Below are 20,392 nucleotides of genomic sequence, written 5' to 3' on the forward strand. Positions count from 1 at the left end.
TCCCTAAACTCATTTTCTCTGAATCACCTCTTTAAAAGCCCTCTGTTCCTACTGATGGGCAGAATCACAGTCTTTGGGACAGGAGTCCCCTGTGTTTCTCCTTTGCTAGCAAAGCAATAAACCTTCTTTTTCCTTTTTCTCAAAATTAAAAAAAAAAAAACCTCAGTCTACCTCCCTGTCAGCACCAGTCCCTCCCACCCCAGGTGAAGCCACTACAAGCCACGCCCCAGAGCCCTGCTGACTCCACCCAGGGTACCTGGCTCACTGGAGCCCTGTGACATTCCTATAATCCCACTAGAGAACAACCTGCCTCAGCACCCACCACCTGCCTCATAACTCTCCTGCTTCCTGCAAACCAGCCTCCCTTTCTGTGGTTACCTGACTTGAGCTGGGAAGAGGGTGTGGCACAGATAGAAACATTTCATCTTCTCAAAGCATGCACATTAATACCAGGTAATAAAACAGAAAAGATATCTCCACCGAGCAGTCTGAATGGAGGCTGCTGTCTGCCCCACAAATTGTCCCCCAGGGGCTCCCCACTGCTATGAACCACACTATGGCCCACCTGTCACCCACATTAACACCAGGGCCTTCCTCCTGTCTCCAGACTCCCCCATGTCCTCTAGTTGAGCAATGCTGCTTCCTAAATGTCCTCAGACTGTCTTTCTCCCCTGCCTCTCATCAGGGCTCCCCAAATCTACTCTGGCCCACTGATCTGCTTCCTAATGAGCTTCCCAAAGTATAACGTGACCATGCCAACCTTCTGCTTGGCACTGCTCAGTGGCGGGTCCTCATCTGCCTCTAGCAATGAACTGCTGAAATCTGTCATTCCCTGAGCACCTCTGCTCAGAGGGAGCTCTTACTGAAGGAAGGTCACCTACCAGCACAGGGAAGTCACTATAAGCTGCTCCATCTAAAGTGGAAGGCAATCTCAGAGCCTTAATACTTGGCCACCACCTTCCCTCAGAGAAGCAGCTCCTAGGGGAGCATGGAGACACTCCCACCTATGGTAAAGAACATGTAGCAAGTAGAACCTTCACCTTTGTTCCTAAATTGGTGGCAAAGGTCCTATGACAGGGAGAGGCAAATGCTAGGCAACCCCATTCTAAAGAGCCACAACCAAGCAGGGTTACCACTTGCCCACCCAGCCCTCGTAGCTTCCACAAGCCCCTCCCCTCCAAATCTAGGAAAGTCACTGCACACACGTATTAAAACCAACCATACTTCATTTTAAACGTGCCATTCATCGCATGTCAGCTACACCTCACTAGAGCTGTCAGTAAAGTATGTGGGGCGAGTTATTAGCAGCAGAAGCTCAGAGAAGACACCAATCTCTCCACACCCTGAAAAGCCAGCAAAGGGAGGCCCCCAGGAACAGGGAGCCGCACTTGGTGGGCACTTGCTGAGCCCAAATCCTAGGTGCCGTTACCTCAGAGGAGGAGAGAGGATGTCGGGAAAGCTTGTGTACACACCCTGGGTTTGAAAACAGGTCTGACCATAGACTGCTGTCCTGCCTTGTCACACAAGCCCACTGAGCAGCAGAGTGGCAGGGCAGGGAGGGTTGTGAAGGTCTGCAGGGCCCCTTTCCCCACTAGCACACTCCCCTGTGGATCAGGCCAGGATTTAGGGGAAGAAGATGGACATGGTGGAGGTCAGGGCTGCTCAGTGATGGAAGAGAATTTGAGAGGGAACCCTGGCAGAGGGTAAAAGGGTCACAGCTGGCTCGCTGGTAGATCTTCAGCAACAGAAGAGGCAAGGGTAAGGCTGTATGAGGCCCCAAGAAACCCAGCAACAGAGGCCATGAGCAGCACCCAGAATCAGACTGGATCAGAGTGAGAACGGGCCCATTCACCAGCTGCCAGACACAGAGGATGAACTCCATGCTGTCACCAATGGCCTCTTCCTTTCCTGGACACCGATAAAGTCACGATCATGACCTGGATGCCACCAGTTCATTTCCCCAGCCTGTTCTCCTCCATCTCCTTCCATCCCCTGTTCCCGTCTCTTCTTCCTCCTCCCCTGCCTTCCACCCCTTAGTCCCCAGCCATGCTTCCTGGCCAAGCTAGCCTCTGTTCAGCCCTCTGCCTCACCTGGGGCATCCAGATGATCTTCTGGGTCCTAAAGAAGTGGTACAGGCCTGAGAAGCGCTGGTAGCCCCCTTTCAGGATATGCACAGGATTGCGGGTGAAGTTGCTCAGCCATTTGCCACACTCCACGGCAGGTCCGAGCGCCAGTTCTAAGAATGGACACCAAAGAGGTGACTGTCCTGTGTTGTGCTCACCATCTGTCTAGACAGCCACTCTGTCTTCTGAAAAGCAATTATTTAGGAAGCCAAAAAAGGATAAATGAGAGGAATGTAACAATTAAAATTTTAAAGGCAACTTACCATCAGGTGGATCTTCTGTAAGCTGTGTGTGTATATATATACACACAACATATGTGCGCCACATGTTGTATACCAAACAATTCACCCATTTAAAGCATATGATTCAGTGATTTTTTGTATAGTCAGTTGTGTAACTATTATCACAATCAATTTTAGCAAATTTTCATTATCCCTAAAAGAAACCCTGTATCAGTCACTTTCTTGTTACCCCCAAACTTGCAGCTTTGGTTACTCCAAACTCTATTTATCTAATTTTTCCACATATCATGTATTCTGGACATTTCATATAAACGGAAGCATGTCATTCACATGATGTGTGTCTGTTTTCTACACTTGCTATAGTCTCTTCAGCATTCATCTCTTGCAGATGTATCAATACTTCAGTCCTTTCAATGGCTAACATTCATTGCACCACATGGATTTACCACATTGGTTTTATCCTCTCATCTGAGGATGGATGTGTTATTCCCTCCTTGGGCTACTGTGAATGATGCTGTGTGAGCTCATGCACAAGTTCTCATGCAGACACCATGTCTTTGGAGTATCTATCTTAACCCTTTGAGGAAACATCCAACTTTTTTCTGAAGCAACTTCACCATCTCACACTCTGGCAGGCAATGCCTGAGGACTCCTTTCTCTACGTTCTTGTCACATGGCCATTCTGGTGTATGAAATGAAATTTCACAGTGGTTTTGACATCAATTTAACCTTAACACCTTCGCTGATCTGCAGGATAGACTGTATGCAAATCAGATATATGGGACTGGAATTCTGCATAATTAAGGCTAAGCCAGAATACTTGGATCCAGGAACAGACCCAGAAAGAGTAATGTTGGCTAGCAGACCCAGAAAGAGTAATGTTGGCTAGCAGGTTTGGGACAGCCATCCAGAAGGAGTTGGGTATGAACTCTGACTTCTATGCTAAACTTTAGATCTGGGAGACAAGGACACTTCCAGCAGGGACTGCTCAGGACATAGTGGCCTGGGACCTGTCTGGAGGAACTACATTTGGAGGACAAGTCTGGAGTCTGTAACCAGGCTGGGACATAACCTGCAGTTGTCCAGACATGGGCCAAAGCCTCCCATGGGGTCTGATTCAGAAGTCAGAGTCCAACCAATGGGTCATGTGATGCCCGTCATGACTCTCCTGAGCCACAAATGGTGGCGGGTCAGAAGGCCCCAGGGAGCTGTAGAGTTTCTCAGGATGCATGACTCTTACCTTTAGGTTGCTTCTCGAGACCCACTGGAGGCTTATTCAATTAGGGACAACAGGATCAGCACCAGAGGAAGGCCAGTTCCCAGGGGATAGTCAGGGATGCTAACAGAGCCTAGGCTACCTTTCCAATAGCCAGAAAAGGTCAGGCTCCACTTGCTCAGAAGTGGGGGGGGTACCTCCATAATAGCCTCAATCCATTACTGGGAAGTAGAGGTTTCCACTAGAAGGGGTGATGGAGTTAATATTTCTGCAATGTCAATTTCATTCATTTCTATTCCCATTGATCATGAATTCTCCATTGGCATTAGTTTCTTCCTCTCTGAACTGGGGCACTCGCTGCTTCCAAAGGAGAAGGAACATACTCAGATCAAGGTCCCTGATTACGGGGGCAGCTTTGAGTTGAATTCCTTGGGTTCCTTAGCCAGCCAATAGTCATGAAAGCCAGGCTTTGCTGAGAGAGGTAAAGGAAGCCCCAAAGCTTTCTTCCTGTGTCAAGGAGCACACTTGCAATCTATAACCCCACTGTTGCAAGGAAGGACAATTCAACATGAGAGAAATCTTTCCTCCAAGATGGGGAAGCCCTCTGAGTGCAGAAGCCAAGACCAGTTTCTATGAAGACACTGACTGGGGGGAAACCCGCAGGCAGGGCGCCCACATTCGCGCTGGAAACAGCTTGGCCCATTTCCCCCTGGGAACTCAGTGGTCCCCAGCAGAGGTGGTGGGTGGTGGAACCAACACTGAAGGCCAAGGAGAGATGCAGCAAGGCCCAGGGGATCTGCAGCCTGGGTGGGGAGACTGAGCAGAGGGCCCAAGGTGGGGGTCCCCAGGAGCAACTGGTGCATACTGCCAGGTACAGAGGCTGCTCAAGACGTCCATCAGTCATGGGCATCACAGCTCTGGGCACAGTGAGGAAGAGCCCCATGGCCACAGGCCCACATGGCCAGCAGGAAAGGACTGCACTGTGATCTCACATACCTGCTGCTGGGATGTGAGGAAGAGCCCCTGTGCTCAGGTTTCCCTGGGGACTGAGGAGACAGGTACTTAACAACAGAGAGAAGTGGGGTGGCGAGAGGAACCCTGAAATGACCTTATATCCAAAAGACTTAGCACTTACATGCAAGATGCCATTTTAAGTGAGCAAAGTTGTGTAAGGGGAGAGTTGTATGTGCAGCTGTGGCTTCCTACCAAGGGGCATGGGAACCCATGGCACAGTGCACTCAGCTGCAGGGTGGAAGCAGGGTTATCTTTACTGCCCATTTCCTAGGGCTTCAGGATCCAGCATGTAATCCCATAATACCAGAACTGTACACTAGAGTCCAGTGGGGCAGGCATGGGGAAGCAGGGACCTACCATGGCCAAAGAGCCCTTAGGAAGAAAGCCTGAAAGGCTGGCTTTCCTGAAGGTGGGAGCTTAGCTCCACCCAGTGGCAGTCCTGGGAGTGCCCTGGAACTATACCCACCCACATCAGCTATTGAGTCAGAGGAAGCAGATCTCTTGGTGCCAGGGGATGGCCAGGGGCTGAAAAGAGAACAGTGGAGCTTCAGAATTTCAACTGAGAGTCTTGGAACTGACCCTCCAGCCCTAAGCCATGTTCTTCTCCAACACAACCATCCAGTTTGAGACAGGATAGTCTCAAACTGCCTAGGCTTGAACTGTGACCCCACCACTTAGGAGCTGTGATAGTTTGGAAATCTGTCCACAGAGTCTTTTAAACACCTCTTTAAAATGTCAAGCCTATTGGAATGGTAGTCACCAGGAATACAAACAATGATAAATGCCGAGAGGAAACGGAGAAAAAGGAACACTTTCACACTGTGATGTGATTGTAAGTTAGTACTGGCACTGTGGAAATCAGTATGGAGGCTCCTCAAAAGACTAGGAATGGACCATCCTATGACTCAGCTATACCACTCCTCGGTATTTATCCTAGAGAATTAAAATTATCATACTATAGTGATACATGCAGACCCATGTTTATAGCAGCACAATTCATAATAGCCAAACTATGGAACCAGCCTGGGTGTCCATCAATGAATGAGGAAAATGTGGTAAATACACAAAATGCAGTTTTATTTTGCCATAAAGAATGGAATTATGTCACTTACAGAAAAATGGATGGAACTTGAGAGTATTTTGTTAAATGAAACAAGCCACACTCAAAGATAAGGATCATATATTTTTCTCATATGTGGAAGCTAAGGAGGAAAAAGAAAAAGAGGTGCGTGGGAGTCTCATTAAAATTGAAGGAAGATCATTAGAATAGAAGAAAGGGAGGGAAGAGGGAAGAGAAAGGGAAAATACTGTGGAGTGACACTGGCCAAATTACATGTATGAATATGTAACAAATCCCACCATTATGGGCAACTATAATACACCAATAACAAATACGTCAAAAGAAATAAATAAAAAGGTCAAGACTACCTGCTTGTCCCTTGAGTGCAGGCTGGACTTCATGACCTACTTCTAGTGACTGGAACATGGCAGAGGTAACTGAGTCCTGAGACCAGGTCATAAAAGGCACATGGTTACCCCTTCTAACCCCCTCTCTCAGACCCCTCACTCTGGGGGAAACCCATTGCCGTGTTGCGAGCCACTCAAGCAATCCCAAAGAAAGGTTCTGTGCCAAGGAGCTGAGGCCTTCTGGCTACTGCCATGGCTAATGAGTCATTTTGGATGCCAATCATCCTGGCCCAAACCTTCCAAGGACAGCAGCCCACAAGAAACCCTGTGCCTTCCAGCTGAGTGGTCCCTGAATTCTGGACCCACCGAAAGAGGAAGATAATTAAGGTTTGCTGTTTTCAGTGACTCAGTTTGGAGAAATGAGCTCCATAGCAATAGATCCTAACTCACCAGGATCTTGGGTGAGTTACTTCACCTTTCTGGGCCAGTTTCAACCCTCTTTAAAATGGGAGTGATGTACCTGCTAGGAGACAGTTCTCCATTCAGTGTTCTGTGAACAGGGACATTGGCTGCTTTTGTTCTGGGCTATCTCTTCAGGAGACATTTGCGTAACAGCTTTGGAAGACAGGACATTCTTTCTTCCCTCAGGCCCCCTAAGCTTAGGACTCTTCTATAAGGCAACCCATTGTAGTTCTAAGTGTCACTTGGCCCTCTTCACCTAACCCTGTGGGGACTGGGGCTTAGAGAACCAGTACAGGACAATGCTGACATTCTGGGTCCTTGTGTTGTTCTGAATAACCCAGTCCTGTATCTGACCCAGGAGTCTCAGGTCTCTGATAGTGTACATGCAACTGCTGCAGGTGACTTATCTTGTATGGAGGGTAAAGTCTCACACGTCTCATGGCTCTTAGCATTACCATTCTCACAAGGAGGCTCTGCAGACTTCACAAATTAGCCCAGGTGAAGCACCTGGCATCATGGCTCCTGGCACATAGTAAGTAGTAACTTTTTTCTGGTACTAGGAATTGAATCCAAGGGCACTTAGCCACTGAGCCACATCTCCAGCCCCTTTTTAAACTTTATTTAGAGACAGGATCTTGCTGGGCCTCGCTGAGTTGCTGAGGCTGTTTGAACTCAATCCTCCTGAGCTGCTGGGATTATAGTCCTGTCCCCGCCAGCTGCTGGGATTATAGCCTGTCCCCACCAGGCTCCTTACCTATCGTTTTGCCACTGCTGGAAAAACCCACCTGGGCCAGAATTGTCAAAGTCATTATCATCCTCGTTTTCATTGTAGACTAAGGTCATCTCCAGGGTGCTGGTGTTGCTGTCATACACCACACAGTATCTCACACACTCCAGGTCTACGGACTCAGGGATGAGGTAGTCTTTATCCTTCTAAGGAAAACACAGAGGTGAGGTGGTGGGCAGCTTGGTTGAACATGGATTTCCTACATGTCAGCCCCAGAAGGAGCTGGAAGCAAAGATTATACCCCAACCCCCTACGCCTGCTGGAAACAGACACTTTGAAATTAAAAGTGACTTCCTGATAACTACTTTTCTGCATCCTATACTTCCTCTGGCTGAGAGCTACTAGCTACTAAATCTGCAAATGTATATTTTCTGACTTTGTCCCAAGTGCCTCCTCTTCCCTTATAAATCTTTCCCTGACCCTGTGCGTGAAGATGCAGATTTGAGACTAAGTTCTCTTCTATCTTCCTTAAGTTTCACTGACTTTGAATAAACCTAGTTTCCTCACCAAACAACCAGTCTCTGACTTTCTAGGTGGTGGTATTTGTTTATAGTGGTGGTTTAACTCATGGACACTCTACCACAGAGCTACACTCCCCAGGCCTTTTAATTTTTGAAACGGTCTTGCTTAGTGGCCCAGGCTGGCCTCCAACTTGCAATCCTCTTGCCTTAGCCTCTCAGTTGCTGGGTTTACAATTGTGCACCACTGTATCCAGCTGTCTCTCTAGTTTTTAGTGGAATGACCAGTGGTAAAGCCTTTCCCCCATGTTTCAAGAGGAGTGGAGATGTGCTGACTTCCAAGAATCTTCCATACCCACATCCCCTTCTAAGAAGGGCCAGCTTCAGTGGGCCAGACCAGAGGCAAGTACTCAACTAAAGACTGGCTGGTCTATTGAAGGGCTCACAGCCTATCAGGTCCTGGATTTGGAGTAACCATGACCAGCTGAATTAGTGACATTCTCTCTCGTACAGAGAGTGGTTGGCAGTAGGCCCCAATCCAAAACCACTCCTAAAGTGGCAGTCAGGAGGTCAGTGGAGTGGAAGTCATGAGCAAGCGGATGCCACAAGGAGGGCTGCCTGGTCAGGTATAAGTTCTGGGGGAGCAGGGATCTGGGTCCTTGTTAGGTGTCCTGAGCATCTACAATAGTGTCTGTACCTGGTAGGCCATAAATGTGCTTAAATTAATGGATGGCAAACAGATGCCAGAAGAGGTAGGGATGGTGGAATAACCGTAATGCAGATCACAGGGCAAGGAACAGCAGATGCTGACTGCTAAGAGGATGATGCCAACTAGGGAGGAGACAGTGTCACCTAGGAGGGGATGAGGTCACCTAGGGAGGAGATGTAATCTCACAGCACTAGAAGGCTCAGAACCTACAAGATGTTCCAGAGCTTGAGGAGGCCTGCCTGTGACAGGGACAGGCATGAGCAGTAGGAACATGAGATGACGAGGATAATTCTGAAGAAGGGCTCACTGTGCCGACCCCCACATGCTTTCTTTTCTAAGAAGTAATTCACCTGCATCCCTGCCTGGCTTACATAGACAGGATATGTTACATTCCTCAGCAAACTACCTGTTATCTGCAGGAAAATGAGAGTCCAAAATAATATTGATAAGAGGAACCCAAGTTTCCCTGAAGGGGAACCCAAATTTCCCTGAAGGAGGAGACCCTTACAGAGACCAGATCCTGGAATTTACGGAGGTAAGGATAATTCCCCCTAACCATAAAATCTGTAAGAACAGATTCCAATTAGAACCAGTCAGCATGGGCCAAAGAGACCTAGAGTGGTCATGTCAGTGGGAACTTGAAAGTTTGATATCATCCTGTCAGTTACCAGACAAGAGGTGGACCTGGGTAGGACTCTGGAAACTTCTCTGGGATCCCAAATAAAACTAGAGTGAACCCTGTTCCATGAGAGCATCTACTTTTCCCCTTCCCATTCCTGCTAATAAACTCATTGACTATTACTCTGAGCAACATGTCTGAAATCTTTCTGACTTGATGACAGGAATCAGCATTGAAGGGGGGTCTTGGTGCTACCTGTTTCCTGGGAGGCCCAATTCTCCAACAGCTGGAGAAGAGCTGAGTCTGGTCCTCACTTGCTGACAGTATCACATGAGCCCTGTGACTCAGGGCAGCCTGAACCTGATTCTGGCCTCTGCAACCTAGCCTGAGGTAGAACCCCAGACCAGCAGAAGACCCGAAGGAGGGATTTAATAGGTTTCTCTGCAACACAAATGGGAGAAATCCTGTTTCTCTAAAGGAATCAGAAGTATGTTCAGGAAGGGGCCCAATAGATGGCACTCAGAGGAGAAAATGTAGACACAGGTTGAGGGTGGGCTTCTAGAGACAGAAGAACCTGGCAAGGGAAAAGATGTGAGCAGCCCCCAGAGGCTGGGATGCAGAGAGTTGGCATGTTGCCAGAGACCAGGGAACACAGATAGGAGTGCTGAGCTGGGAAATGAGACCCATACGTGACAGAGAGGCTCAGAATAGGTTATACAAAAAGCAGAGAAAGCCTTGAAAAAGGCCGCTGGAGTAGAGAGCCAGAGAACTGAAACTCCAGGGAGAAAATAAGCAGAAAATGACGCACAGGGATAGGGAAGAGGGAGGGCAGCAGACAGTAAGCTTATTCCCGGAAAAATACTCATGCCAAGGCCCATGCTCCATGCTGATCTATATGTTGAAAAAGAGCCAGAGATGAAATGCATATGGCACTCTGGCAGTAGGGCAGGACAGGAGGGAATTTTGCAAGACACAATTTTAGAAGTAAACTCCTCAGGACCCTAACTGGATATGGAGGGTTGAAGCTGTAAGCCTGAGTGAAGGAAAGCATCCTGACAGGCATGAAAGAGACCAGGAAGATACCTTCAGGTAGCAGAAGGAAAGGATGTAGCTGAACCAGGGAAAGAAGAAACCAGAATGAGAGAGAACTTCAAAGTCAAGGGCAGAGGCTGTGACCAGGACTCAGAGGCTGGAGCGGATCTTCCAGGTATGGCCACGACTTAAGAGAGAGGACACCTGCAGGGGAGTGGAGAAGGCCTCAAAACAGGAGAGGACCACGGTGCCAGTAGCAGGGCTCAGTTGCTTGTGAGAATGTGGGAAGGAAAAAGAAGGGAAGGAGGGAAGGAGGAGCTTACACTTTTGGGTTAGTGTAATACCCCTATGGTTTTTTTTTAATTAGTTATTGATGGACCTTTATTCATTTATTTATTTATATGTGGTGCTGAGAATCGAACCCAGTGCCTCACACATGCTAGGCAAGTGTGCCACCACTGAGCCACAACCCCAGCCCACCGCTATTGTTAATCATCTGCTCACTGAGTAGAACAGAAACTCCACGAGGGCGGGGACACTGAATCAAGAGTGTCTTATATTCTGGGGTACCTACTGCTCAGTGTCCCACAGGAGACCCTAGTGGACACAGGATGAAACCTCCCATTCCTTCCACCCTCACCAAGGTCACCAGCCTGCCCCAGATGCTGACTCAGGTGCGTACCTTCTTCACACGAAGGGCTGTGATCACATGACTCTCATCGTACTCCCTTTTGGAACGAACATCTGGAAAGAAAAGGGTTTAACTCAGAACCGGATTTACAGAGGAACACAGGACCAGACTATCTACAGTACATACTTTGTCATCAACATACTTTGGCAAGTCAGGTGATAGTTACTATCTGTTTAAAATCTGAGGTATATAGTTTCATTACTCTGGGCTGTCACCTCGTGACCCCCAGTCCTATTACATTCACACCCACACATCCCCTTATGGGACAATAAGACTTCCTATTTCTGATTTAGATGGAGTTTTCTCTGGGTCTAGAAAAGGAGGACTAGGAGCCAGGCACACAAGTTCAAGATCGGCCTGGGAAACTTGGTGAGACCTGGTCTCAAAGTAATTTGTGTATCTGTGTGGTACTCAAGATTTAACCCAGGTGTACTCCAACACTGAGCCACAACCCAGACCTTTTTATTTTTAACTTTGAGACAGGATCATTACAGGCACTTGCTACTACACTTGGAAAAATTCAAAACAACAGCAGCAACAAAAAATGAAAAGGGCAGGAGATGTAGCTTAACTTAGCTTGCTTAGCATGCATGAGGCCTGGGGTTCTATTCCCAGAAATGCAAAGGAAAAAAAAAAGGTCGGGGGAAGCAGTAGGGGAGAAATCAAAGTGAAAGCGAGCTCACACTAAGTGCCCCACTGAGTTTAGACCCAAACTCAGGCTAGAACCTATGAGTTGAGGCCCTTATAATGCCATGTTAGGATATAAGGGGAGGTATTGATCTTCCTTATAGTTGGGAGGAACATGAAATAGGAATTGAGCCTTACATTAAAGACTTAAAAGATCTCTGTCTACAAGAAACTGAATCAGGTCTGTTTTGTGCATAGAAACTATGGCAAATGTGCCCATTTTGTTTCAGGCAAGTAATCCCTGGGGTCTAACTGTGGGAGAGACTTTTCATTTAGAATGAGCTGGTCCCGGGGCTGGGGCTGGGGCTCAGCGGTAGAGCACTTGCCTAGCACATGTGAGGCACTGGGTTCGATCCTCAGCACCACATAAAAAAATAAATGTATAAATAAAATAAAGATATCATGTCCAACTATAACTAAAAAAATAATAATAAAAAAAAAGAATGAGCTGGTCCCAGTGGTGCAGGCCGGTAATCCCAAGATTTAGGAGGCTGAAGCAGAAGGATCACAAGTTCAAAGCCAGCCTCAGCAATTTAGCAAGGCCCCAAGCAATTTAGTAAGACCCTGTGTGAAAATAAAAATAAAGGACTGAGAATATAGCTCAGTGGTAAAGCACCCCTAGGTTCAATCCCAACCCCACCCCCCCAAAAAAAACTGGTTCAAGACCATTGAAATTTCGAGGTCAGGAACAATCACAAAACCTTTCTGTGGGGTCACCTTCACAACTGCTATGGAAAGATGAATGAACAAAATTTTTAAAAAAACACATGGTTATGGAGAGAGAAAAACCTAGAAAGCCAACTCAATATGGAGGGAAAAGAACAAAGCCAGAGAACTGACATTATTCAACCTCTCTAGGCACTTACAGCTACATTGATCAAAGCAGTATGGTATTGGAAAAGAACAGAGAAATAGATCCATGGAACGGAACAGAATCCAGAAAGTGATCAACAGAACCTGTGAAGGAATGAAGGCAAGACATCAGAGACGATGGCATTTTCAACAAATAATGCTGGAATGATTGGACATTCATAAGCAAAAAAAAAAATTAATCAAGATACAGACCTTACATTATTCACTAAAGCTAACTCAAGAGATCACAGACCCAAGTGTAAAATGAAAAGCAGTGAAACTCCTAGGAGATACCACAGCAGAATATCTAGATACGCTGGGGTCTGGTGACGACTTTTGGGATACAATACCAAAGCCTCAATGCACAAGAGAAATCGCTGATGAGCTGGGCTTTGTTTAAATTTAAAACTTGAGCTCTGCAGAAGATACTGTCAAGAGAATGAGAAGGGTCTGGAGATGCAGCTCAGTGGCAGAGTGCTTGCCCAGCATGGGTAAGGCCCTGGGTTCCAACCCTGCATTACAGGAAAAAAAAAAAAAAAAAAGAGAAGGAGGAGGTGAAGAAAGAGGAAGAAGGAGGAGGAGGAGGAAGAGAAGAATGAAGATGGAGGAGGAGGAGGAAAAAGGAGGAGCAAAGAGGAGGAGGAAGAGGAAAAAGAGGAGAAGGAAGAGGTGGAGAAAGATGAATGAGGAGGAGGAGAAGGAAGAGAAAGAAAAGAAGACATAGTCTGGGAAGACATATTTGCAAAATACATACCTGATACAGTACTATTTTCTTATGCACAAACCATTAAAATTCAATAGTGAGAAAATAACTAATTAAAAATGGACAAAAGATACGAACAGACTTCTCACCAAAGAAAACATACAGATGGCAAGCAAGCATATGAAAAAATGCTCAACATCTAACCTAATTAGGGAATTGCAAATTGAAATGATGGGAGCACTTACACCTATTGGGATGGCCCAAATCCAGAACACTGACAAATACCAAATGCTGGTGAGGATGTAGAACAGGAATTCTCACTCATTGCTGTTGGAAATGCAAAAATGATAAAGCCACTTTGTAAGAAATTTGGCAGTTTCTAGCAAGATTAAACAAGCTGTTTGCGGCAATTGTGTTCCTTGGTATTTGCCCAAATGGGTTGAAACCTTGTGTCTACACACAAACGTTCATAGCAGCTTTATTCACAATGGCACAAACTTGAAAACTACCAGAATGTCCTTTAGTAGGTGAGTGAACAAGCTGTGATATACTCTGAATATGGAATATTATTTAGCTCTAAGAAAGAGGCTATCAAACTATAAAAGGGCATGATTGCCAGGAGTTAAGAGGGAAGTAATAGAGATTGAACTCAGGGGTGCTTTGCCATTGGGCTTAAACTCAGCCCTTCTTATTTTTTTTAGGTTGAGACAGGGTCTCACTCAATTGCTGATGCTGGCCTGGAACTTGTGATCCTCCTTCCTCCACCTACCTCGTAGTGGGGATCACAGGCATGTACCACTTAGCAGCTTCTTGCTTTATTTTGATTCACATCACCACACCTGGCTGATATGCTGCTGCATAAATTTTAGAAAATCCTAGGGAATTAATATACTAAACCAAGAGACATTTCAGGCTGCTAGTTTACGTCTTTAACTGAAAGGCCATGATAGCATAATAGCACTGCTTTGTCCAGCTTTTCCTGTGTTTCACGTTAATTTTTAGTTCCTTATTAAGATTTGTCAACTGAGTCTACACTTAATGGCAAATTACTTGAAGAGTTTGCCTTCCTTAAAGTTTTAGCACTTAAAAATTATTTTAGAGATGAGAAGAGACATTTAACTTAAAGAAAAAAATATAAGAAAAAGTCTTATAAAATCCAGGTATCACTTCCTCAGTTTGAACCACTATCTCTTATTTGTGTATGTCAATCATCATGAAAGTGGTGATTTGAATGGGCTCTTTAAAAAATTAGTGCTTTAATTGCTTAAGATGTTGCATATCATGGGTTTTTTTTTGTTTGTTTTGCTTTGTGGTGCTGGGGATTGAACCTAGGACCTTAGTGCATGCAAGGCAAGCACTCTACCAACTGAGCTATGTCCTCAGCCCATGTTATGTGGTTTTTTTTTTTTTTTTTTTTTTTTTTAGAGAGAATTTTTTTTTTAATATTTATTTTTTTAGTTCTCGGCGGACACAACATCCTTGTTTGTATGTGGTGCTGAGGATCGAACCCGGGCCGCACGCATGCCAGGTGAGCGCGCTACCGCTTGAGCCACATCCCCAGCCCCATGTTATGTGTTTTTAATCTATGCAGTTCAGTATTTCTAGAATGGTGTTTGTGTCCAACAGTTAAAACTTGACAGATACATATGAATTTTTATTTTGGTATCTTTAGAAGGATGTTTTAGGCTTGTGAAAGGGCAGTTTTTCTTTCCTACAATTGTCTTTTTTGCAGACTTAATTACTGTGTGTGAGTTTTTGAACAAATGACAGATACAGGTTCAATACACTGGTTTTCATTTCTTACATCTGTCAGAATCTGTATGTCATAAGTTATTTACTTTGAATGGATGTAGCAAAATTCATAGCTCTGTTTTGATCTTCCAATAAATAACACAGCTTCTATATTGAGTAGATTTTAATCTCAAATACTAATCCTCAGTAATACTAATACTAATTTTGGGGTGGGGGGGCCTATTTTGGTGTATACATTTTCTATATTGGGGAGGAGGCTGGGAGCTGAAACTGGGTTGACCTACCACTAAGTTATATTCTCAGTCCTTTTTAACTTTTTGGGGGGTGGGTAGAGACAGGGTCTCACTAAATTGCCCAGGCTGGCTTGAACTTGGGATTCTCCTGCTTCAGTGTCCAGAGTCACTATGATTTACAGATATGTACCACCTGCTGGCACACCTATTTTCTAAAAGTACTGTGATAAATCATATTTCAGAAGAATCTTTTTCCATAAAGGATTGTTAAACAGTCAGGGACCCCCATGAAGAATAGGATCCCATAAGATTAAGCAAATAAAACCTCAGAAAGGAATGAGACAAACGAATTAGCTCTCAGCCTTAAGAAGTTAGCAGACAAACCAGAAATTTAGGAGTTAACAAGTGAAACCATCTTCAAGGCCGTGGAATTGAGATAATGCATTTGGAGTTGGGAGGTTGAGAAATCTGCTGACCTTCTGAAACTATGTGGTCTGCAGAAATAACAAAATGGCCAGAGGTGGACAGATGAGGTCACTAAATCAGAACCATTGAGGCAGGACAAGAGGGTACCATGTTCTGGAAACAATAGCAGGGGCTTTACCAGAGAAGGAGCAGCTCCAGGTGGTGAGAGGCCAACGCATGCATAATCATCACTAGTTCACCTTGACCTTTTAGCACAGTCAGATTCTTACCCTAGGTGGGGACTTCAGGTGGTCATGAGACATGCCACACATGGAGCATGAGGAAGAGCACAGGCACAACTAGAGTCCCACTTCTACACATAATGACATCAAGAGACCCAGTTCCAGGGCTGGGGTTGTGGCTCAGTGGTAGAGCGCTTGCCTAGCATGTATGAGGCACTAGGTTCAATTCTCAGCACCGCATATAAATAAATAAAATAAAGGTTCATCAATAACTAAAAGAGAGAGAGAGAGAGAGAGAGATGCAGTTCCAGCCCATCAGGTAGATGACATAAAAACTATACACTTCTGTCCTTTGCTCGAGCCACCCTGACCCTCTTAGAGCTGTCTTGGTTCTGGCTTAAGCAGAAGCTAGTATCTTCTAATACTAAATTCTTGGCTGGGGTGCATTCCTTTTCACCATCTTTGTTTTTTTGGAAAAACAGAAAAGAACGTCTCTGGGAAAACAAGGGAACCTATGTCCTTTGCTCTGTCTTCCAGGGGCTGTCAATGACTTTGGAGTTTTTAGAAAGGGAAATGAGGGCAAGGGTTAAAGGGGATTGCATTAAACTTTTTTTCTTTTTGTGATACAAGAGATTGAACCCAGGACCTTGCAGATGCTAGGTAAGTGCTATCACTGAGCTACATGCCCAACCACTTTTTATTTTGAGACAGAACTAACTAAATTGCTGAGGCTGGCCTCAAACTTGCAATCCTCCTGCCTCAGCCTCCCGAATTTTTGGGATTATAGGCATGCTCCACCATGCCCATCTTGTCCACCTCTTTGAGCATGCAATATATAAAAAAGAATGATCTCCAACTAAGGATGCTCAGGACTGTGTTCACATACATGGACAGTCTCTCCAGTATTACCATGCATACGTTTCCATAACAAAAGCAAAAGGAATAAAAGCAAGCTTTGTTAGGTATCCCCAGTGCTCTCCTTACTTGTACAAGTAATAAACCTTCCTTCATTCTTTCATCTCCTGGTTGGGCGTATGGGTTTATACTCCTCAAGAGCAAAACCACTGTGTTCAGTGACTAGCTGGCATACTAGCTGCAACTTCCCATGAATTGGATGAAAAAGGCTGATAAAATCTAAGTATACTTCAGATTTGGGGTGGGGGGTGATAGGGATTGAACCCAGGACCTGGGGCGTGCTTGGCAAGCACTGTACCACTTAGATACACCCCCACCCCCAGTCCAGATTCTTTTTTTTAATATTTATTTTTTAGTTGTAGTTGGACACAATACCTTTATTTTATTTATTTTATGTGGTGCTGAGGATCGAACCCAGAGCCTCGCACATGCTAGGCGAAGCACTCTATCACTGAGCCACAACCCCAGCCCCCCAAGTCCAGATTCTTAAAAACACACTAAGAGATCTCTACAATCTGCTGCTAGATAGCCTGTTTCTACAAGTCAGTCTTCAAAGGCACTGCAGCTACCCTGGCACTCTACGGGGCACTTGGTATGACAAAGCGTTGAGTACTCCCAAACATCTCTGTATATTCTTTGTCCAGTTGACAAAGAATCTGAAAGGATCTGACATAGAATCTTTGGCAATTCTTGATGATAGCAGTTACTCATTGCAGTAAAATAAAGTATAATCCCAAGAGGGAATCTTGGACAATTCTGAACTCCCTGTTTACTCTGAACACTTTATGTTCCCTTTATTTCCCTCTGTCCGGTGGCCTCTTTTGAGTCAGGTTTTGGATTTTGGCAGCACAACATGGAAGATTTATGTCTTTATACAAGTTACAAATCAAGTACAAACTTTCTAACAACTAGTTTTAATTTTATGAATGCATTTTTACAACTACTATATATAATTATAATACCTAATGAAAACAAACTAATATGAGTGTATTTCTATAACCAATTAGGTACTTACAGAAAAAGCTCCCCTCTCAATCAATTATGCTCTTGTACACCATCAATTAGAAAATAACATTGGAAAATAATAAAAAGCATTAACACAAATGGATGTGTATATAGAAGATTCCCATCTAAAACTATATCCAAAAGTAAATTCCAGATGGATTAATGTCTTAAATTGGAAAAGCAAAACTCTCAAAAGAAAAAAAGAAAAGGAGCTGGGGATGTGGCTCAAACGGTAGCGCGCTCGCCTGGCATGCGTGTGGCCCGGGTTCGATCCTCAGCACCATATACAAACAAAGATGTTATGTCCGCCGAAAACTAAAAAATAAATATTTAAAAAAATTCTCTCTCTCTCTCTCTCTCTCTCATCTCTCTTAAAAAAAAAAAAAAGAAAAGAAAAAAAGAAAAAAGAGGCTGGGGATGTAGCTCTGTGGTAGAGAAATTGCCTAGCATGCCTAAGGCCTGGATTTGGTCCCTGGCAACACAAAAGGAAAAGAAAATAGAGGAGCAGCTTTATAATATCAGGGTTTATAAGGAATTTGTTCTTTTTGCTAGTGGTGCTGCTACTAGGAATGGAACCCAGGACTTCATGCACACCTTCTACCACTGAGCAACACTCCCAGTCCATGATAAAGAATTCTTAAATAACATCCACACAGGAAAATAATAACATCCTGAAGGAAGATATTGATCAATATTACCACACCAAAATTAAAAACTATGCAAAAAAAGACATCATGAACAATGAGTAAAAGTAATCCAAAGAGCCAGTTGTGGTGGCACACGCCTGTACTCCCAACAATTCAGGAGGCTGAGGGAAGAGGACCACAAGTTCAAGATTAGTCTGGGCAACTTATTCAGACCCTATCTCCAAAACAAACAAATAAACAAAAAGTGTTACATGCCTGTAATTCCAGCAGCTCAGGAGACTGAGGCAGGAAGACTGCGAGTTCAAAGCCAGTTGCTTAGGGCCTCAGTAATTTAGAGGCCTAAGCAACTCAACGAGAGGCTGTCTCCAAATTAAAAATTTTTTTAAAAAGAAAACAAGGCTGGGATGTGGCTCTGTGATTAAGTGCCCCTGGGTTCAATCCCTGGTACCAAAAAAAAAAAAAAAAAAGGCTGGGGATATAGCTCAGTGGCACAGTACCCCTGATTTTAATCTCCACTGCTGGAAACACACATATGTGAATATCTCAAATGCACAAAAAGCATTTCTCCAGATTTAACATCAACTCATGATAAAAACACTCAATAAGATAGGTATGGAAACCATTTACCTTGATAGAATAAAAACCACATATTAAAGACCCATAGCTAATATCAATCAGTGGGGGAAAATGGAAAGCTTTTCCTCAAAATCCTTGCATTTTGTACAATGGAAGGATTCCAGTCTCATCATTTTTATTCAACATAGTACTAGAAGTTCTAACCACGGCAATTTGATAAGAAATCAAAGACATCAAAAATCAGAAAGGAAGCAGTAAAATTATCTCTATTTGTTGATGACATGGTTATATGTGTAGAAAATCACAAAGACTCAACAATAACAAAGAAACTAAAGCTGCACCATAAAAAAGTCAACACACAAAAGTTCAGTGGTTTTTCTGCACACAAGTATTCAATATGCAAACTAAGCAAACATTTCAAGAGGCTGGGTGTCCCTAGCTCAATAGTAGAGCTCTTGCCTAACCTGAGCAAGGCTCTGGGTTTGATCCTGAGGACCACCAAAACACAAAGAAAAAAATAATCCATTCACAATAGCAGGAAAAATAATACAAACAAACTTAACCAGAGGTGAAAGACTTATACACTGAGAATTATAATACATTGATGAAGGAAATTAAAGGTATCACAAATAAATGGAGATACATTTCATGTTCATGAATCAGACAAATACTAAAAGGTCTACACTACCCAAAGTGATTTGTAAATTCAATGCAATCCTTATCAAAATCCCAATGGCATTTCTTAGAAGGAAAAAAAAATCCTAAAATTCACATGAATCACAAGAGATTCCAAATACCAAAAATCAATTATTGGGGGGAGTGGGTACTGGGATTGAACCCAGGGGTACTTAACCATTGAGCCACATCCCCCAGCCTTTTTCATGTTTTATTTTGGGGCTTGCTAAGTTGCTTAGGGCCTCACTTGGTTGCTGAGGCTTTGAACTTGTGATTCTCCTGCTTCAGCCTCCTAAACCTATGGGATTACAGTGTATACCACTGCACCCAGCTCCAAAATCAATCTTGAACAAGAGTAAAGCTGCAGGCTTCACACTTCCTGATTTCAAATATTTTACAGAAATACAGTAATCAAAACATTATGACACCAGCTTTCAAATCAAACATATGGACCAATGGGACACAACAGAAAGCCCCAAACTAAATCCATTTGTTTATAGTCAGCTGACCTTGGACAATGGTGCCAGAGATATACAACAGGGAGGAAATATACAGTTTCTTCCATAAGTGGTGCTGGGAAAACTGGATATCCACATGCTAAATAATGAAATTAGACTCTTATACCATATTTTACAAAATCAACTCAAAATAAATTGAAGACTTAAATGTTAGGTCTGAAACATGAACAACTAGAAGAAAGTTCTTGACATTGATCTCCCCCAAATAAATTAGAACTACAAATGATCCAGCAATCCCATTCTGAGTACATATCTAAAAGTCATTTAATCTGTTTTTCAGAGAGACACCTGTACTTCCACTGCTACATTATTTACAACAGTCAAAATACAAAAACAGGGCTGGGGTGTAGCTCAGTGGTAGAGGGCTTGCCTAGCATGCATAAGGCCCTGGGGTCAAGGCCCACACAACCCAGAGGAATCTC

The 20,392-nt window shown here is 44.2% G+C and overlaps 2 protein-coding genes across 3 annotated transcripts in view; one reads left to right on the top strand and one right to left on the bottom strand.

The window, feature by feature from the left end:
* The window catches only part of Styxl1 (serine/threonine/tyrosine interacting like 1), a 50,858-nt gene that overhangs the window by 16,200 nt on the left and 14,266 nt on the right, over nt 1-20,392 (bottom strand). For both annotated transcript variants that reach the window (XM_048789961.1, XM_015491444.2), the window contains 3 exons: nt 10,752-10,813; nt 7,250-7,397; nt 2,091-2,236 (listed from right to left, as the gene is read on the bottom strand). In XM_048789961.1, the coding sequence (XP_048645918.1) occupies nt 2,091-2,236; nt 7,250-7,307 (204 nt within the window). In that variant the 5' untranslated portion in view covers nt 7,308-7,397; nt 10,752-10,813. The remainder of the gene's footprint in view (nt 1-2,090; nt 2,237-7,249; nt 7,398-10,751; nt 10,814-20,392) is intronic.
* Nucleotides 14,357-20,392, top strand: part of Mdh2 (malate dehydrogenase 2) — a 33,117-nt gene continuing 27,081 nt past the window's right edge. Inside the window, exon 1 of the mRNA XM_048789958.1 lies at nt 14,357-14,390. Within this exon, the coding sequence (XP_048645915.1) occupies nt 14,376-14,390 (15 nt within the window). The 5' untranslated portion in view covers nt 14,357-14,375. The remainder of the gene's footprint in view (nt 14,391-20,392) is intronic.

The sequence above is a fragment of the Marmota marmota genome, unplaced genomic scaffold (genome assembly GCF_001458135.2).
Source record: "Marmota marmota marmota unplaced genomic scaffold, marMar, whole genome shotgun sequence".
Taxonomy (NCBI): Eukaryota; Metazoa; Chordata; class Mammalia; order Rodentia; family Sciuridae; genus Marmota; species Marmota marmota.